The sequence below is a fragment of the Zosterops lateralis genome (assembly GCF_965231275.1).
Source record: "Zosterops lateralis genome assembly, chromosome: 9".
NCBI classification, from domain to species: domain Eukaryota; kingdom Metazoa; phylum Chordata; class Aves; order Passeriformes; family Zosteropidae; genus Zosterops; species Zosterops lateralis.
Window position 1 is genome coordinate 24,027,749 of NC_139769.1, and position 19,809 is coordinate 24,047,557.

A 19,809-nucleotide genomic window follows, 5' to 3' on the forward strand; every position below is an offset into this window, starting at 1 on the left:
GTCAATGCAGGCATAACTGTTCTGGACTGTTGCTCTGATTTTTCACTTTTGCCACTAATCTCATAAATTAAGGCTTAAATTGCTCAAAACTCACAATTTTTTAAATAGTGTGTTAACTTTTCATGAATTACTGTGATTCAATTAAGTGTGTCTGTAAGGTGATTTCTTATGATCAGAGTGACTGTAGCTGATGCAACTGGATGAATATTGTTCCTAAGATGGGCAGTCCAAGGAAAGCAGTGTGATGCATGGGGGAACAGGGGTGCCTTTAACTTTGGCTTGTTAAATAAGAAACCAGAAAAAACATGGAGTTTTGGGAGCTTAAACCACAGAATTCCTAAAGGCAAGATTAAGGAAAAGAGCTCAGATATAGTTTTTAGATGGTGATAACTATTGCCATTTACACATCCTGAAGGAAGACTTATGCCTCTATTTTAATAGGCAAGATACCTACTTGATGTCTAGTAGTCCCTGCAGAGAGGACATGCAGGCAGTAATTCATAGAGTAAATGGCTTTAAGCTGAAAGAGCAAAGATTTAGATTGGTTAGAAAGAAATCCTTTCCAGTGAGGCCCTGGCCCAGGTTGCCCAAAGAAGCTGTGGCTGGCCCATCCCTATAAGTGTCCAAAGCCAGGCTGGACAGGTCTTGGAGCAACCTTGGGGTAGTGGAAGGTGTCCCTGCCCATGGCACAGGGTGGGAGATTCCCTTCCAGCCCAAACCGTTCTGGGATTCTCTGAAGGAACCCATTTTCTGCACAACATATCATTGACCTTATTTGCCTCATTGAAGACCTCTGAGATGTTTTTTCCTTCTTTAGTTCCTTGTCAGTCATGGGAAGGAGCTGTTGCTCAGTGTAGTGTAGAGAATAATCACGAAGATCATGCTGTCTGTGCCATGCTGGAAAGCACCTGAGGGTGTACAATGCTGTTGGGGGCACAGTGCATGGCCCACATGGTCTGAAAGCCTTGCTGAGAAGGACACATTCATTTCTCCTACACTGAGCATAGTGGGCATTCTGAAATAGTTTTCTGTTGTTTCCATGGTGCCCATCAGTAAATCAGAAGGATTTTTGGACTTCTGGGTGGGAGCTTTTAGTAAACAGGAGCAAGCAGCCTGGTGGTGGCAGTTAAACGTTAACCACCTATGCAATGGTCAGTGTGATTTTAAAATTGTTTGCTCCAGGGCCTTTGGGAAGAATTTCCAGTCATTGCTTGTTACTGTATTGTGAGGTATTGTGAGGACAAGGCAGGGGACTGCAAGTTCACCTCTAATTTAATGATCTTTCTTGGTGCAACCCTTACTTAGAGTCTCTTCCCTTGGTGGTCACGCTCCAGCACTACAGTATAGTGTTCTTGTTCACGGAGCAGAAGTGCTTCTGCACAGCTGTGTCTTGATAAATTCTTTTGCTGTCTAAACTGATTCATTAATTGTGCCTTGAGAGCCATGAGCTTTGGACTAGAAAGCAGGAATTGCAGACAGGTTCTCACAGCACTTGCTCGTGCTCTAGGTTTATCTGGTTAAATTTGCAACAGGCTCTCTGGCCTACTGGATAATGAACACTATGCTGTGAGAGCATGGCTTCCTTGGGAACTTTAGGTTGGCTTTTTAGTAATAGTAATTCTTTCAAGAAAGTGTTTTTTTTTTTACTCCCTGATGCTTTGCAAGAATCTCTTCTTGGGAATCAGAGGATTAATATAAACTGTGATGTTAGTAGCATTCAGTGTTTTGTTGGTAAAGCAAACACATCCCATGTTTTGCAGTTTTCACTTAGGTGGTTGTCCTGTTTTCTACTTTTTAGCATATGGCCCTGGCTGATCTCTCTTCTAAATAGTTTCCAGCCTCATGAAGAAGACCTATCCAGTAATAATGGTAAGGACACTTGTAGCCTGTGCTGTAAAGAACTGGGAAAAGCAATGTGGGGAATTACAGTTGAAGAACAAATAAGGAAGCAAGTTATCTTCTAGTATTAGTTCATGTGAATACTTTGCAAATGCTTTTTCCTGTTCTGAACAGACTGCTCTGCTTTTATCATTCCTGAATTCCTCAGATTGTGGGGTGAAACCAGTTAAAAGAAGGCTTTAGTATGTGTAGAGACCATGATGAGGTATCTGCTGTGATACTGTGCTCAATGCTTTCATGTTTTCTTTGTGCTGTTTTCTGTCTGTCAGCAACTCCCCTTCCAGAAGAATTTGAGTTGCAAGGATTCCTGGCTCTGAGGCCTTCATTCAGGTGGGTGACAGCTAAAGGATCCTGCATCCTTGCTAATGTCATTTCTTCTACAGACATTGTCATGTTTCTTACAATATCTTATTTATGTATGTTTACTGCTGCATAGATTGATGTTGGTCTCTTTAAAACAACTGCAATAGATGGTGTAGCCCTAAGAAATTCTTGAGGTTATAATACTACTCATGACCCTGCTGAACCTCTTTAATGTACATGCACCTTACCAGACAAGAATTACATATGTAAACCAGACATCTCTTAACAGCCATGTTTTGAATAATATCTGGTGAAAGTTCACAGCTTTTAATAGATCAGTGTTATATTTCTAGAAACATAGGATATTGCAGAGGGTAATTGTGTAATTACTATTCCCTCTTCTGTGTCAACACTAGGAACTTGGATTTTTCCAAAGGCCACCAGGCAATTACAGGGGATAAAGAAGGGCAGCAGTGTCGGATACGGCAGCAGCGCCTGATCTTCACAGGCAAATGGATTGCTGATAACCAGCCAAGGTAATTGCAAGTACTTTGTGTTTCCCATGCTACTGGAAGCTGAGGTGCCAGAGGTGCCAGTGTGGAATGTTATTTTTCTCTCTGTTCAACACAGCAATTAGCTGTAATGTGAGCACGAGATGCTGACAGCACTAATAATATGTTCTGTTGGTCAGCATGATTATGATAAGTAATGTAGTTTATGTACTTGCTTTTTAATTCCTTTCTGTCTTTTTCAGGTTGATTCAGTGTGAAAATGAGGTAGGAAAGCTCTTGTTTGTGACAGAGATCCCGGAGCTCTTACTGGAGGACCCTAGTGAAGCCAAAGAGAGTCTCACCTTGCAGGAGGCATCCACGGCAGAGCCGCTGTGTGCTGATGGGAGCCCTGGACTCAAATCAGTGCTGTCCTCTGGCAGAAGCCTGAGCAACAGCTGTGATGCAGGAGAAAAGCCAATGGTCACCTTCAAAGAGAACATCAAGCCCCGGGAGATGAACAGAGAACAAGGGCGCATCTACCCCCCGAAGGACATAGCGAGAGAGAGACGGGACTTTAGCAAAGGAATAGTAGCAAATAAGAATGATGGGAAGAAGGATAACAATAAGAGAAAGAATGAGACCAAGAAATGCGGCTTGGATAAGATGCAGGAAGCAGGAAAGCAGAATGTGGCAGTTCAGGTAAGCCTTTAGCTCAGAGGGCTAAGGCCTGAGACAGTGCTATGTTGTGTCAGGGCAGTCACTGCTTGTGTAGGGTATGGTAGAGCTGAGGTCTTGCTGTGGGCCCTGCAGCTGCAGCTAATGCTCAATAATATAAAATATTTCTATCTCAAAGACCAGGTGATGGTTATCTTGGGATCTCTTTGCTTTTCCTTGATGCTGTCTCAAAAAGAGAGAGAGAAGGGAGAAAAAGAGTGCAATGAGAGGTGCTCTAACTGTCTTAAAAAACAGATTTCTACCCATTCCACAACTTATTTAGGCCACCAAGGCAGTTCACATGGCCAGGTTGTAGCCATTGTCTTGCCATTCTGGGGTCTGTTGTGAAGCAGAGTGAAGCAACTCTGCATTTTCACTTCAGTTGACTGGTGCACATTCAAGAAACTGAACATGTCACAAAAGCACCGAATTGTATATATGTGGAGTAAGATCCTCTGTAGTGTGGGTGCATTGAGGTGTCTCTGTCCAAATAAGGAATGCCACTTTGCTCTTGAATTGCCAGTCTGTGCTCAGGCACTTGTTCAGAATAGTTTGTTTTCCCATCAGCTGCTCTTCTACCAGTTATATTTTTTAGGGACATGCTTTTTTATCTATTTCTTTGAGCATTACATATGAAATATATCAAGTAAACAGTGAATGCTGATCTGCCTTCCACTGAGTCGTAGTAAATGAGGGTAGAGAGTGTCAGGGCTGATCTGATCTGTACCTGGACAATTTGTCTGTATCTCAGTCATTCCCTGATGATGATTGGAACCATTCAGTGATAGTGATGGAGATTTCTGTTATTTCCCTAGAGAAACTGGTAGTTCTTCTCTGTTCTTACAAGTGGAAATTACTTCCTAATGTCCCTTGTCTCTGTGTAAGCCTGTTACTACTGCCCAGGACAGGTCTTTCTCTTTGCAACTGCTCCAAAGGCCTGTGCAATTGAGGTCTTTTCCCCAGGCTAGACAAACCATCTCTCAGTTTTTCCAGCTTGTGTTGTTTAGGAGCCTTGGATTATTCTCCCTGTTTTCCTCCTGATGATTTGCTGTTAAACATCATGGTTATGAAATGGAATGTCTGAACTGGCAGCATTATTCAGTTGATTTTGCAGGGGAGCCATACCACTGGGTACAAATGGTTTCTGTGACGGCTACAGAAACCAAGGGGCAATTGTTTGTGAGTTGTGGAGCATGATTCTGGTATCTGAAAACCAATGTAGGTGAGTTAGAATAGCAAGTTTCTTGTTCGTTTGTCAAATGCATCTGGAATGTTGTTGTGGGTCTGAGCATAACTCTCAGTTTTGATCTTTGTGCCCCTGTCTTGCAAAATAAGGACTTCAGGTAGATAAAACCCTACCAGATCTGAGGACTGTGTGTAGTTTTCTAGATAGGGATAACAGCTTATTTATCAGAAATTTGCTTAATTTAGTCTTAAGATACAACAAACCCAGCTGTAGTGGCATCTGCTCTGATGTTGTTTGTTACTGTTCGTCTCCTCTTGAATAGACATTAATGTTGGCTTTTTAACTCCATCAGCTGTATTAAGGGCAACAAGTCCACTGAAATACCTTTTGTTTCATGTAATTTGGTGGACTTGCTCATCCAGACCTGCTCCAGAATAGAGGGAGGGCTTTCTTCCCCCTACACTGAGAAACCAGTGTAGGTTTCATTCCAGTTGGTGGACTGTTTGTGTTCTGCTTTGGCACTCCTGGCAATTTCGCGCTTTATTTCCTACATAGTTCATTGCCTTCAAAAGCTTAAATGCTGCAGTTCCTGCTTGGCAAAAATGTGAAGAATGTGGTACAGAAGTGATCAATCCTGCTTTGCAGATACATGGGAAACTTGTATGCTCAGGCAGGATGTGATGTGGGTTGAATCTCTGCTCTCTAGGGAAGATAATGTTAGGAGCCAAGGAAGTTCAATGCAGACTAACTTCAAGTGTAGCATACTCTTAAGAGGTCCCTGTGATAAAATGGTGCCTCTCTTAAGTACTGTGTAGGAACACTTAGGGCCAATGTGGGGGTAAATATTTGGTAGCATTGACACTTCTGAGATGATATCAAATAGAAGCAAGGAAGGAACTGAAGTTTGTCTTGATTAATCAATTTTAGTGAATCAGGTTTTTATAAAGCTAACTGTAAATCATGCAGGGGGCTTTTTGGAAGCCATCCTCTGGAAATGTATTATAGCATACTTGAGTTTTAATGCATAGAGCTTGAATCTTAAAATGCCATGGCAGGAAGTGTCTTTGAATTCTCCAGCATTTCTGTAAAAAATGCTTGGTATGGGTTTTAAAAATACTTGGCTTATTGTGGAGGGAAAAGGGGCAGCACAATGTAAGTTAAATATGCTGAATGTAATGGAGGGTGAAGTGATGTGGCATGAGCAAGGGCCTGCATTGTTTGTGGTGTTTAGCATCAGCCAGAACCTTGAGGTGGAGTTCCCTCCAGACTTTTTCTACTGGGAAATGAAAAATCCACTCAAACCTCCCAATTTTACAAATGCAGAAAGAACCCTACACTCCCATCATTTCTAAATGGGGAAATTCAATTTGAAAAAGAACTTAAGAAAGGATTTGGATGCATCTATCCATTTACTACTGTAATTTGGCAGAAAACAACTGTCCTGTATCTTCTTTCAGCAGCACTAACTTAGCAGCACTAAATGTCTAAATAAACCCCACACAGTTATTGTGTGGGGGTTATTGTTATTGTTTGGTTTGGATTATTTTTAATTTGATCCCTGATACAACCTTTTCTTTCACTCACCTTTGAGGCTTGGTGTCAGGTCTGCTCCTGGGCCCTTTCTGTATTGCCCAGGTTCCTTGCTTGCTGTCTTTTTCCTGCCTGCTCCATCTTGCATTCCAGGCAGTTCTGCCGAGCTGAACAGAAAGGGAAAGTAGTCTTCCCCTCTGTCTTCCTCCCCAGGAAGACCCAGACCGCGGGAGACTCAGAATAAGGTAAACATTACATTACATTCTTCTCTCTGCCTTTAACTGGTGCAGCTCTTTTTAACAGAACACCCCGCAGTTACACAGTAAACTGAATGAAGTGAAGCACTTCTACTGTGTCTTGTATGCTCTGGGTCAAAAGAATTCCATAGTGTGGAGGAGTCTGTGCATATACATCACCCTATGGATTAGGCTGAGAGAACTCCCCAGGAAGAGTGTGGCAGTGTTTGTTTTTTAAGGTGCTGCAGGTAAGTAGCATGGCTTAGGTTGAAGCAGTGCCCTAGGAGAAGCATAGTAGCATCTTGCACTTTCTGTTTTGAAACACTGCAGGTGAGCAGCGTGGTAAGTTCCTAGGATGGTGTGAGATGCTATGTCTGCTTCTCACTCTCATGCTAGAGAAGGAGCCCCTTGCATCTGCTGAGTAAATACCCTTGAGTGCTTTTGTGAGACAGGAGGTGCCTGAGGATATGCAGGGGTAATCTGCCTGAGGTCAGTGAGGAGGGCTCTGTGTTCCAGACTTCTCTCAGTCACTTAGGGAAAAGAAAATAATTGCTCAATCTGAGAGTTTAATTTTTGGCTTGAGACATGATATGGTTAATGTGGAAATTTAGAAAAAGTGATTTAGTTTTTTCGTACTTTATTTTGCATCAGGTGAAATCCCAGACGGAGATGAGGAAGACTCCGGTATCTGAAGCCAGGAAAACACCTGTAACTCAGACTCCAAGTCAGGCCAGCAGTTCCCAGTTCATCCCTATTCATCACCCAGGAGCCTTCCCTCCCCTTCCTAGCCGGCCAGGTAATTTGCATCATTCTTTTGAATTGTCATTTATTGTTGACTGAAAGAAATCCTGCAATAGTGGTTGGTACAGCCTCTGGAAGGTAGGGGCTCTGTTAAAGAACAGGGGATTTTCCTGTTGAACATCTTGTCAAGTAGCAAAAAGGGACGTAGCAGAACTGGAACAAGATAAATAAGATTCCTTATACTTTGGAATTGAGGTTTGTCATGAAATCTGTCACCTGCCTTCTGGTTTAGTGGGTGTGAGATCAAGGAACTTCATGCTAGGCTCTTCCTGTAGTTAGTCTGAACAAGACAAAGCTTTCTGCTAGCATTGCTTGTGAAGCATTCCCTCTGCTTCAGACTCCATTACAAAAGATCAGTCACACTGCTTGCTTTAAAACTCACTTTCTTTTGTAGTGGTGCTCATGTTTGAAGCTGTAATTTGTGTGGTCTTACTTGCTGTGGTTGCTACATTGTGTGTCCCATTTTGCTGTGGAGTCTGCCTGTCACACCTAGCTATCCATGTTTTGTTCATGGAATAAGTGGAAGCTGGATCTTCCCTGCACCTGTTACATGGAGCTCCTCAATATAAGACAGATGGGCATCTTCCTTGTCCCAAAGTCAGCATAAAATCTGGCCTGTGAGACACAGAATTAAAGCTTGCCTTCCAAACCTGGCTTATCAGTGTGAACTGCTGGGAAGGAATTGATCTTATGGATATGAGGGTTTGTTTGGTTGCCATCTGTCCCTCTCTAAATTGATCCAAAGACTGGTGATCTGAGAGGAGGCAGTGCGCTTACTATATTGATTGCTTCTCTCTGTTGCTGTAGAGGTTTAGTCCCTAAAAATGTATTTATTTGAAGGGGAGGAAACTTTGGGATAAAGCCAAAAGCAATGAAGGAAAAAGGCAGTGGGGGTCAAAAAATGCAGGGGAGGGGCAGGGAACACAGGGATATGGAAACATGACCCTTAGATACTGACATGGCTAACTGCTATCAGCGCCTGGAATATGGCAAGGAAACTCCAAAACAAATTTGGAATCCTTGTGTGATCACAGCCATGCATGTGCAAAGATGACGAAGGACACTGTAGTGCATGTGTGCAGATTAGTGCCTCCTTTCTCAAATGAACAGCATAGCAGGAGAAACCCCCACTAAAAGTTTTCTGGAGGGAGTTGTATGCTCTGCCAAATTGTGATTAAAGGTGCGTTTTTCATCTTTTCCAGGATTTCCTCCTCCAGCCTATGTTGTCCCCCCTCCTGTGGCTTTCTCCATGAGCACTGGGTACACCTTCCCGGGTGGTGTTTCTGTCCCAGGAACCTTCCTCCAGCCCACAGCTCACTCGCCTGCAGGAAACCAGGTGCAAGGTGGGAAACAGTCCCACATTCCTTACAGCCAGCAACGGCCCTCTGGACCAGGGCCAATGACCCAGGGACCTCAGCAAACACCACCTCCTTCCCAGCAACCCCTCTCATCTTTACCAGCTCAGGCAACAGCACAGTCCGCAAGCCAGTTACAGGTCCAAGCTCTGGCCCAGCAGCAGCAGCAACAGTCCCCCACGAAAGCTGTACAGGGCCTGGGGAAGAGCCCACCACACCACTCCGGATTCCAGCAGGTAAACTTGGTCTGTGTTATGTGCTGGGCTTTATTTAAAAATAAGTGGCAACATTCAAGACTTATCTTCCCGGATTACCTTTCAAAATTGTCGTTAAAGAATTTTTTTTGATTGTGAACTTCTGGGCAAATTTGAAAATGAGCTGAAGTTTGGTGGTGTGAACATAAGATGCTGTAAACTGGAAGGAAGGTATGTACTGGAATGGAATGTCTTTTCTGTCATCTATTTGCTGTGTGTTTCTGATATAGAGAAGGTACGGAGGTGGTATGTCTGTCTCAGGCCTTTCTAGTTTTCTTGTGTGAGTGATGAGGACTGAGTGTGAACCTCCACCTGCACTCTCCTTTTGGACAGTGACACTTTTAACTGGTTGCAGTGTCAGTTCCCTTACAGCTCTTAGTTCCTTTGCTCGCCTTGTGCTGGAGAAAGTCTCCCTTCTGGCAAATCTGGACCCGATGGTGAGACCCTCCTTGTGTTACGAGCAGCAAAATGCTGGCTCAGTACCTTACTAAAGGTTTAGTTTGTAGGCTTTTGGGTTAAAAGGTACTGGATAGAGTAAGGTTTATACTTGGCTGTTGGTTTAATTGACTAGAGAGCATTAGATGCCTATGGAAATAGCTTTTGATGAATAACACAGACATTCCACAAACGTTCTGATTTGCTATCGTGCATGAGCCAGGCTGACAGCTTGGGTGGATTAGGCGTTCAGGTAACATGAATTGTTCCTCCCTGATGGTGAAATCCTGTGTCTCTGCCTCAGTATCCACAGACAGACTCATCGAAGCAGCTCTGGAACCCCCCTCAAGTCCAAGGCTCCCTGGGGAAGATCATGTCTGTGAAGCAGCCCTATTACCTGCAGGCCCAGGACCCTCTCAAACTCTTTGAACAGTCATTACAGCCTCCTGTGATGCAACAGCAACCTCTGGAGAAAAAAATGAAGCCTTTCCCAATGGAGCCATATAACCAGAACCCCTCAGAAGTCAAGGTGCCAGAATATTACTGGGACTCTTCCTATGGCATGACTGACAACAGGGTGATGACCCAGCAGTCCAACATGGACCGCAGGGGGAAGCGGCAGGGAGTCTTCCACTCCGAGCAGGATGCTGTCTCCAGGATGAGCTTTGAGGTAAGATCCATGCTACAAGTGGGGAAAACTAAGGCTCTGGTATTCCTGGCAACTCTTGGCATTTCCCTGTTGCAGGAATGCCCTGTGGTTCCAAGTAGGTCAGTGTAAACTTATTTAGAAGAGACCTGAGTGTCAGTACCTGGGGTTCCAGCACAAAGTAGTGAATTCCCCATTTTTGTAAGCTGTGTGTACGATCAGTCTCTTGAAGATTTGGTTTCAAGTAGGTGTAAGTCTTGTTCAGTGTGGGTGTAACATCCATCTCTGCACTGTGTCTGCCAGGTTGAGAAACATGGCAGCTGATAGTTTTGGGGAAGATTCTTGTCTGGCAACTGATGAAAACCATAAAAGCCACCCAGACAATTGCTGTTGAATTATTACACTTTAAGTGAACTCCTAACACTGCTATAGTGAATTGAATGGCTGAATCTGTAATAGGTTGAGCAATCAAGGATGGTAGCAGCAGTCTTGTGTTGGGTTTTTTTTTATTTGTTTGTTCTTCCTGAAAATCCCACCACACTAAGAGAGCTAAATGGCTTCCTTAGCTCCCAGTTGCAGTAATGGAATACTTTACTTCTGTTTATGTAATTGTGCTTCATGTTGCTGTTTATAAACCCAGCAATCTCTGTTATTTATTAACAGCCCTGGAGTCATCTGTGAGTGCTTTTGGTGATGTTTATAAGGAGGCCCAAACAGAGGCCTTTTAAACCTTTGGTTGGGTGTGCCTCTGTAAATGCACTCAGGACATGGAGAGGGTCAGCTGATCTCACTTGGCTCATCCTTCCGAGAGAAAAGCCAGACTATGTACAGGAGTCTGCCCCTACCCTGATGTCAGGCTGTGGTTTTTGGATGGAGACAGGGTCAAAGCCTTGTCCTCATTCTTAAAAGGGAAACCTTGACAAGGTTCCAGCACATTGTGCTACAGAGAGAAGCTATGCCAGTGATGCTTGTGCTTTAAGCATCCCTCAGAAAAGTAAAGATGTCCAGTCTGACCAGCACTGAGCAGATTTTACAGGCCCAGGGGTCTCGTCAGCTGTGTGTTGGCATAGCAGCTGTCACCAGTGGGAATAAGTCTCATGGGATTTAAACTCCACAAGCAGAGAAAAGAAGATGATGCAAACATAATTCTACTTGAAACCTAAATTACTCGCAGGTTAGCTGTAGAAGAAGGATAGGGTTTTGTTTGGTGTCCTTGTACGTGGGAGCAGGGTCAGTATGTGGCATAGATGCAAGGGGAAGCACACACTCCGCTAATTGAAGCTCCGCTGTCACTTTGGTGCGTGATCCCCTCCCCGTGCGCGTTTGGCCGCATGGCTGGTGGTTGTTTCTGCTCAGAGTTCTCTCAGTGTGGGCCTCAGCACCATTCTCACCCCACCCTCTGCATGTTGCCTTCTGCCTTCCTCTTGCTGTTCTCTCTCCTGCTCTGGCTGTTCTTTCTGCCTTCTGTTGTCTCACTGTGCTCATTTCTGTCACTAGGACCCCAAGAGCTCCCCTCTGCTTCCTCCGGACCTGTTAAAGAGTCTGGCTGCCTTGGAGGAGGAGGAAGAGCTGATTTTCTCTAATCCTCCTGATCTTTACCCAGCTCTGCTGGGGCCTCTCGCCTCTCTTCCTGGACGAAGCCTCTTTGTATGTATTTGATGTAATACTGCTGCTTCTCACTCTTAACTGGCATCTCTTTCTTCTGTGAAATTATAAGAAATGTGAAATTCCTTTCTCTCCCCCATCCCTCCTGTCCACTTCTCTCCTCACCTTTGAGCTAGTTTTCACAAGGGTGAAAACTACAGCTTTTGAGCTGAATCCAGGCCTGCTAATTTGTTCTGAAATCAGAATAACTGTGGGGATTTTTGTAAGCACAGTCCACAGGAGAGGTGCTGATGCATCATGATACATCATTTAATGCAGTTGCTTTTCTGCAGTTGTATGGGTTTAGTAATAAAAGGGGAGGGGACACTGATGAGACTGTGGGGAGTCATCGGAACAAGGGTGTAGTGACAAGGGAGAATGGCTTCAAACTGACAGAGCATAGGTTTAGATGAGATACTAGGAAGAAATTCTTCCCTGTGAGGCTGGGGAGAAGCTGTGGCTGTGTCATCCTTGGAGTGTCCAAGGCCAGGTTGGATGGGGCTTGAAGCAACCTGGGGTAATGGAAGGTGTCCCTGGGCAGTGGGATGGAATGAGATGAATTTTGAGGTCCCTTCCAATCTAAGTCATTCTGCAATTCTATGATACGATTCTGTGATTATAATCTGCATATCAAAATTCCATAGAGGCAGAGGGATGCTGCCCTATTCAATGCAGAAGAGATTGAAAAAAGAGAAAGATGGCTTTGGAAGAAAATAGCAACTGACTGGATAAGCACACAATAAACTGTAATTTTTAACAGAGGAGGTTTTTTTCCTACTTTTTCTTGTATTAAAACCTTTCTAGTTCACTACTTGGGAAGTCTCAGAGCTGTTGAATTTTTAAATTACCTCTGAAAGTGCAGCATGCCTTTCTACTATGTCTACAAGCATATTCATTAAATCATACCCATTCAGATTAGTAGCTGTAACAAGGAATTATTTGCAACTTCTCAGAATCTCTGATTAAGTATCTTCCTCAGTTATTTTACCTGCCATCCCAAGGAGCCGGTCACAAAACAGACACCCATTTCTGTCTCATTAGATAACTTTGCCAAGAAACTAATAGCTGCTGCTTTAGCAGCTTCCTTTGAAGCTCCTACTGTTGTGTCTGCTGACAAATGGAGGGAAATCCTTGGCTGTGCAGGCCATGTGGATATACAGAGTGGGGATTTTGTCTGTCTTTTAAAATGTGCTTTCAAAGTAATGAGCTGTCACTTTGAAAATCTAACAAGGTAGGGGCCGCTTGCCAAGAAAATGAGGCTGTTTGTCTTAAGTTTGCAGGATGAAAGCAAAAATATTCCAGCTGCTGTGACTGTGCTAAAGACAGGGATGCTAGTTCTGGTTTTTGTGGTTTGAATAATAAATTCAAAAACATCTGACATAATGAGCTGGTGAGAGTGCAAGACGAGGTTTGTTTGTAACAACACTACAGCTTTTATTTTGGTTCACACACGTTTTTACTTGTGGTTTCACTAATTCTGTGGCTTGGTGATCCAGATCCTAGATTTGGTGATGTTCATTGTCTACCAGCCAAACTTGGTAATTTTTCTTTGGTTTCTGTCAGTGATAATATAGCTATTTCTTTTCTGGATAGGCTTGTTTCAGAGATGCTGTTTTTCACTACTTAATCATAGTAAGAACCAAACAGACAAGAAATATTATGCTGGAAGTAACACTTGTGTGAGAAGAAGGTGGCATGATGATGGAAAAAAGGTCATGGTCCATAATACCTTTACATGGAAGTAAAAAGAGTTTTGGGAGTTTTGGAACCTTTCTTTTAAACATTTAGGTTGGGTTTTTTTTCCTTCCTCTCCAAACGTTACTTATAATAAAAATGAGAGAGGGCTAAATGACACTTGGACTACTAAACCTAATTTAAAAAGCACTTAACTGCTCTTGCTGTCTAAGAACATCTCTCTAATAGGGATGCTCTCAGAACTGCAGAAGTATGCTGTCAGTAGCCACATACAGGAGTCTAATCTTGTCTGAAGGAGTCCTCATGTCACTGGGAGGGATCCTGTCTCACATGTACAAGGTTTTACACAACCATAAGGTGTCTTTGGCAGGAGTCTCCCCTTTAGATGTATCAGAGTATTAGACTTTGCATTTGAAAACCTGTTCTGGCAGTGGGGTTTGTCTGAGACTCTCAGCTGTCATGTTTGTTGATTTGTAGATTATTAATTACAGGTCGTAGGAAAACTGTTTTTTTGCACTTGTTAGCTTTCCTCCCCTGTCCTCCAAGGTGCTGGAGCTAAAATGCAAGACAAGTTGTAAATGTGACCAAAACCACTTTGGCAGTTTCTGATTACACACTTTCCTCCTAGTCCCTACACTGAGCACTAACTGCACTTTTCCCATTTTTGGTTTCTGAAGAAGTCCCTGCTGGAAAAACCTTCAGAATTGATGTGTCAGTCGTCATCTTTCCTGTCCCTCAGTGGCTTTTCTCTAAATCAGGTGAGTGAGAACCAGAGTCCAACACCTTTTGCTATTTCAGCCTGTGGTTAATCCAGTGGAAAACCTGAAAGAAATCTACCTGAAAAAAAAGGGGTGTGTAATTTCACTCTACATCAACCTTAATATTTGCCTTTTTCAGTTTTCTACCCAAATTCATCTTAGCTATATCTCTGCAGATGTACTCTTGAATCTTGCTGAGTTCATGGGCCCTTTGTTCTCAGTGAAGTCCTGAAATTGACTGAAAAGGTGCATCTCAGGGTGCTGTGGGGTGTAGGTTTTTATTTCCAGAGCAATGAATTACCTGTTCTCTTCCAGAGAATTGAGAAGAGAATACAACTTTTCTGAGTACTGGGAGTCTAAAGATTTTGTGAAGACTTTGCAATCCAACCAGAAGAAATCTGTTCTGATTCAGAATATGATGGACTTAAATTAAATAGTCAAAGAAGATGGGGCTGGGAAGTGAAAAAGGAAATAGGAAATATTTTTAACTATAATTGTTTCCTTTGTATGGTCTCAGTGTTTGAAATAAATCTGACAGATAAGGTCTTATACTGTTTGGTTTTTTTCAGGAAAGATACCCGAACAACAGCATGTTCAATGAGGTATATGGAAAAAACATGAATACCAGCACAAAAACAGAAGTCACCCCTTCAGTTGCCCATCAGGAGACTTCACTCTATTCTCTCTTTGAAGGGACTCCGTGGTCTCCATCCCTTCCAGCCAGCTCAGGTAATCCTGGTATGGCATTTCTTGTGTCTAGTGATTTAAGAGGATTTGAGTTAATTTTAAACCAACTGCAAGTTATAGGTAACTGGAAATTTAAAAACAAAAGAAACCCAAACTTGCTTGACAAGGTCTCTGAAGGTTTCTGTTTTCTTTATATATCTTCAGAAATACAAGGGGATTCTGTAATTAATATAGTGTAAGAACCTGGATTTTAATTTAAGTAGTTGAGCAGGATAAATGTTGTAGGAGGTGATAAATCCTGAAATCTCTTTAACTTGATTTCCTGACAGCCATTTGGGAGTAGTGCTTTAACTCAGATATCCTTATATTTGTGTTGCTTTTTTTGGAAAAAGCAGGTAGAACTGGATTTCATAATGCTGATATTTGAAAAAGAAACTGTATGAGGGAAGAGTGGAAGAAAATACAGCAGTAGTGGGTTTTGTTGCATTTGTTTTTTTACTGTTAAGCAGTGCATAAAGCAAACCAGCTTCTTTGTTAGTAATTATCTTGAAGGCATAAGCCATAACTATTACATCATAATTTTATTCTCACTAAAAACCCAGAGGAGTGTGCGAGAGGAATTAGTTGAATCTAAGAAATGAGTGGATTTAAAATAACATCTGCACTGGATGAGATGTTTGGTGGGACTTTGCAACCAACCAGGAAAAGCTATTGTGGGTGAAATGAAAGGAGTTGCAAAGTGCTTTTATTGTAGTAGGATTTTTTTGCTCACATGCCTTCAGCTCCCTCTCCCTTCACCTCTTCATTGGTTCCATTCTGCCTGTGGACAGCCTGCTTCATGCTCCCTCTCCTCTTTTGCTCACTCCTGGGCTCTGGTCTGAATTGTTTTAAGACTAACATAAGCATAAAACATTCTCAGACTTGGGAGTTGAAGTTGTAAACTTGCAAACTCCTCAAGTTCCTACCTAATTTTTCAATTGGTTTGTCAAGCTTGGAGACAGTTATTCTTTCAGTTTGAGACATGTCAAGAGACACGGGGAAAACTGGCTTTGCCTAGCCAGCCCTCATGAGGTTTCCTGAGTTTTGTTTTTCTGTTCCTGCAAATTTTTCACTCAGAATTTAGGAATTTGCATTACACTCATGTAATAGAGGGAATGCTGAGCTTCAGCATTGTAGCAAACTGGGTGATGGCAGAATTTGCAGCAGCACTAAGAAATTCAAAACTGAGAGGCTCCTGCTGTCTCTGCTGACCTTTTTTCCTCTTCCCTTGTAATTCTTAGATCATTCAACACCAGCCAGCCAGTCTCCTCACTCCTCCAACCCCAGCAGCTTGCCAAGCTCCCCTCCAACCCATAACCACAATTCTGTTCCTTTCTCGAACTTTGGACCCATTGGGACTCCAGACAACAGAGAGCGGAGAGTCACAGACCGCTGGAAAACAGATAAGCCAGGCAAGTGCTAGGTTCCAGGTCAGCATGGAGCTGTCATACACCATCATCTGATGTTTGCTTTGCACTGTTTTTGCCATGTCACTTTGAACTTGTCTTTCTGCCATTTTAGCAATGGGAGGGTTTGGTCTGGACTATCTCCCAACAACATCATCGTCTTCGGAGAGCAGCTGGCACCAGTCCAGCGCTCCAAGTGGTACCTGGGCAGTCCAAGGCCCTCCTGCCATGGAGGACTCCTCAGCTGTGCTTATGGAGAGCCTGAAGGTGGGTTTGGCTGGGGCTGTGCTCAGGCACAGTTCTGCAGGCTGGACAATCAAGTGATGGTCATTAGCCTGTTGGAAGTGTCAGAGTTCAGTGCCAGAAGCCCTAAGTTTTACCTGCAGATTCACTTATACAGGCAGTGTGGGAGGCATCACCAATGCAGGAAGATGTCCAGTTCTTGCTGGTTTTGAGATTTGTGGAACAAGCCCAGGCTGGCAGAACTGGAAGAAATTCTAGCATTAGCTTTGACTAGTCTAAAATTAGTAATAGTTAACGTGGGATGAATTTTTATGGTAATGAGGGTTCTGGAGGGAGGATAAGGTTCTTCCAGGAGACCTCTTTTTAGAAGGTCTTCTTTGAAGCCTGGTTAACTTTACTGATAAGCCAGGTATGAGTGATAAAGAGGGGGAATATATAACATGGTGTCTGCTTTCCCATGTGGCAGAGGGGCAATGTAATGCAAGGAGGTACTAGTGTTGGCTGTTTGTTTTTAGTCCATCTGGTCCAGTTCCATGATGCACCCTGGCCCCTCGGCCCTGGAGCAGCTGTTGATGCAGCAGAAGCAGAAGCAGCAGCGCGGACAAGGTGCCATGAATCCGCCGCACTGAGACAGAGGAGACAACCCTTACAGCGACGGCTCCATAAACCATGGCATGTTGGGTCTGCGGGACTGGCACACACAGTCCTGTGCAGGTGGCAGCCCTCTCTTCTGTTCCTTGCTGTCAGGAGGGCGTAAGTGCTCCACCAACCCACTGAGTGTGCACAAAACATCTGCAGTGCAAGCAAACAACATCAGGAACTCTCCCATCCCCCGGGCCCTTCGGAGGGAGAGAGGAACTGCTGTTTGGCTCACTCAGTAACCCAATATCACCGCCTCTCACCTTCTCCATTGTGCATGTCCCCGGCCACATGGGAAGTAAAAGCTGAGAGTAAAGGGCAGATGGGAGAAGCCAATGAGAACTTCTCAATCCTTTTCTTCTCTTTGAGGAGATACAATAGGAATCCATTAACGATTGCTTCGCTGACTGAGAATGTAGTTGAAATTACTCCTAAACATCTTTATGACTATCTCAGTAGTAAGATCACACTGAATTCTCTACACAGACATGCTTCATAGTCAGTGTGTAGCAATGAAAGCCCCAGTTGCTGCTCCAGTCACAGTGGGTGGTGACGAGGTGGGGCTCTGTATCCTGGACTAGCAAAGGAGTTTCATGAAAGAGAGTCTGGCACTTGGCACCGCTTCACCCAGAGGCTTTGGGTGGGTTAGAGACTCCAGCATGAAATGCCTTTCTCTCAGTAGGTGTTTGAGCTATAAGGGGTGACATGGGGCATCGCAGCACTCTGCTGAAAAGCAAGTTAACTGCTATGGGGTTTTAAATTAATGTGTGATTCCTGTACATTTTACTGTAGCATAGTGGCTAGCCCCACAAAGGGCAGGCTAGTCTGTGCATTCACAGCCTGACTCATTTTAATAGGTAGGTAGAAAGCTTTCAATGGGTTTTGTTTTTTTTCTTCTTTTTGTTTAGTTTTGTTTTGGTTTGGTTTTGTTTTTTCTCTTTCCATCCTCCCATCTTTGCTGAACGCTCATAGTTTCATTACCATGGCAGAAAATAATCAGGGGTCCAGCAGGGCTGGGTGAATCCAACAGCCAGCCCAGACAGCATGGGGCATCCGCACAGCCGGTGAGGCACAGGTCAGCTCTGCAGAAACCTGTCCCAGCTGCAGCCCCAGGCTTTCAGTGCCAGAAACAAATACAAGGCACCCATGGACACACGGAAACAGCACAGTGCTGTTCGTAGATGAAAAGGTGCAGAAGGGAAAAGGAAAAAAAACCGTTTTATTTGCTATTTATTAGGGGGAAGGAAGACTGGAAGTTTTGTTAAAGAAAAGGACAGCGTTTTTGTTAGATTTCCCAGGGAAGTTACAGAAACAGACTCAATGTCCATTTGCTGTTTTAGCAGTAGGGGTTTGTGTGATGATTCAGGATCTCTGGGCTAGAATTCAGCTGCAGAACAAAGCACATGCGGGAGCCGAAGTGACGCTGGAGTCTGGGCAGCCCCAGAGAATACAAAAAGGGAAGGCGGAGGAGACCCAATACCTTCAGGGGTACAAGAAGCTCCCTACGAGCTCCACCTTAGCAACATCACTGTTCTGTGTTGCATTTCAAAGCTGTATTTCCTTTAACAAGTCCAAAAAGTGAAGTTCCCACCTGGTGGTAACGTAGCCCACCCTGTGTGTCCCCTCCAGCCCTTCCGGTGTGTGTCCGAGCTGTGCGCCCAGGCAGCTGTGACATTCCCGTGTTCGCACTGTCACTGACTCTTGCACCCCAGACGAGCTAACCAGGAGCACCATCTCACTCCCGGCCGTGCCAGCTCCCAGCTGCACCGTTCCACTTGTGCATGAGCACCCGGCCTCGGGAATGCCTCTGACCCCGCCTGCCCTCCAGCACCTGGAGGAGCAAGGGAAGGGGCCCCCAACAGAAACTGGTTTGTGTTGTAAGCTTTTTTTGTGTTTTCTGTCTGTCTGTGCAAGAACTGCAGCTGCCGAAATCAGCTTTGCCTTTAATTAAACCATGTTCTCTCCATCCAGGTCTGTGTGTAGCATTTATTTCCTGTGTGACTTGGCTTTGGGCCCTTAAAAATGCATTACTTTTCTGTAGAAGCCAGAAGAATGTTTGAAGATTTTTTTTTTCTTTTGAAAGAGACCTAAATAAATCACAGCGGTTCTGGCTTGGGCTTGGTACAGATAATTTGGTTGTGGTTTTGTGCTGCCTGCATAGTGTGTTTTACATACTGAACTAAATATATAGGGTGGGAGCTGCTTGCAAAACTCCTCCCTAGTTGCAGACTCGCCCTGGTACAGCATGTGCAGTGTGTAGATGGAGGGCACAGATCCTTCTGCCACTGACTTGCCTGCAGACCAGGGTGTTCACTGTTTCCATGCTTCCAGGTTTGTCACAGGAAACTCCAGGGATGTTCTGGTTTTGAAATTACAGGTGTTTGTTGTCTCCGGAATAAGTTCCTTTAAAAATAAATGTGCTATTTAGGTTAATGGGGCAGTGGGGCTTTCTGGGCTTGTGTTATCGAATCCAGAGTGGGGAAGCTCCTGCCCCCTTAGCACCTTTGCAGAGTAAAGCTCTGGGATTCCAGGCTGTGTCTATGTTACTGTATATTCTGACTGATCGGGAAAATCTTTGAAGCAGGGGTCCCAGCCCTGAAGAAAATGTGTCTGCTTTTATTGGTGAGAGTTTTAAAGTCCCTGTGACTTTGAACTGTGAGTTGGAGCAGGTTGAGGCTATGTTGTGTCTTCTAGGATCTTGGGGTTGGCTCTCACGTTTTAAGGAACCAAATGCTTTTCTGGTCTACACCTTCCTGAACTCACTTCCCCTTCAGGATCTCCTGGCAGGGCTGTAAATGCAGGTTGCTCCACCCTCTTGTGGGTGTTCCCAGCTTCTGGCACGTCTGTA

General features: G+C 44.0%; 1 protein-coding gene across 3 annotated transcripts in view; it reads left to right on the forward strand.

Annotated features, from left to right (window-relative positions):
- SMG7 (SMG7 nonsense mediated mRNA decay factor) overlaps positions 1 to 18,991 on the forward strand; it is a 51,629-nt gene extending 32,638 nt beyond the window's left edge. The window contains exons 11-23 of one of the 3 annotated variants that reach the window (XM_083867274.1): positions 1,799 to 1,869; positions 2,169 to 2,229; positions 2,619 to 2,738; positions 2,957 to 3,392; positions 7,011 to 7,155; positions 8,363 to 8,503; positions 8,621 to 8,751; positions 9,509 to 9,874; positions 13,867 to 13,947; positions 14,517 to 14,676; positions 15,915 to 16,085; positions 16,195 to 16,346; positions 16,838 to 18,987. In XM_083867274.1, the coding sequence (XP_083723400.1) occupies positions 1,799 to 1,869; positions 2,169 to 2,229; positions 2,619 to 2,738; positions 2,957 to 3,392; positions 7,011 to 7,155; positions 8,363 to 8,503; positions 8,621 to 8,751; positions 9,509 to 9,874; positions 13,867 to 13,947; positions 14,517 to 14,676; positions 15,915 to 16,085; positions 16,195 to 16,346; positions 16,838 to 16,951 (2,149 nt within the window). In that variant the 3' untranslated portion in view covers positions 16,952 to 18,987. Of the gene's footprint in view, positions 1 to 1,798; positions 1,870 to 2,168; positions 2,230 to 2,618; positions 2,739 to 2,956; positions 3,393 to 7,010; positions 7,156 to 8,362; positions 8,752 to 9,508; positions 9,875 to 13,866; positions 13,948 to 14,516; positions 14,677 to 15,914; positions 16,086 to 16,194; positions 16,347 to 16,837 lie in introns of all 3 variants that reach the window. The other 2 variants (XM_083867273.1, XM_083867272.1) reach the window with 2 other exon arrangements.
- The last annotated feature ends 818 nt before the right edge of the window (positions 18,992 to 19,809 follow it).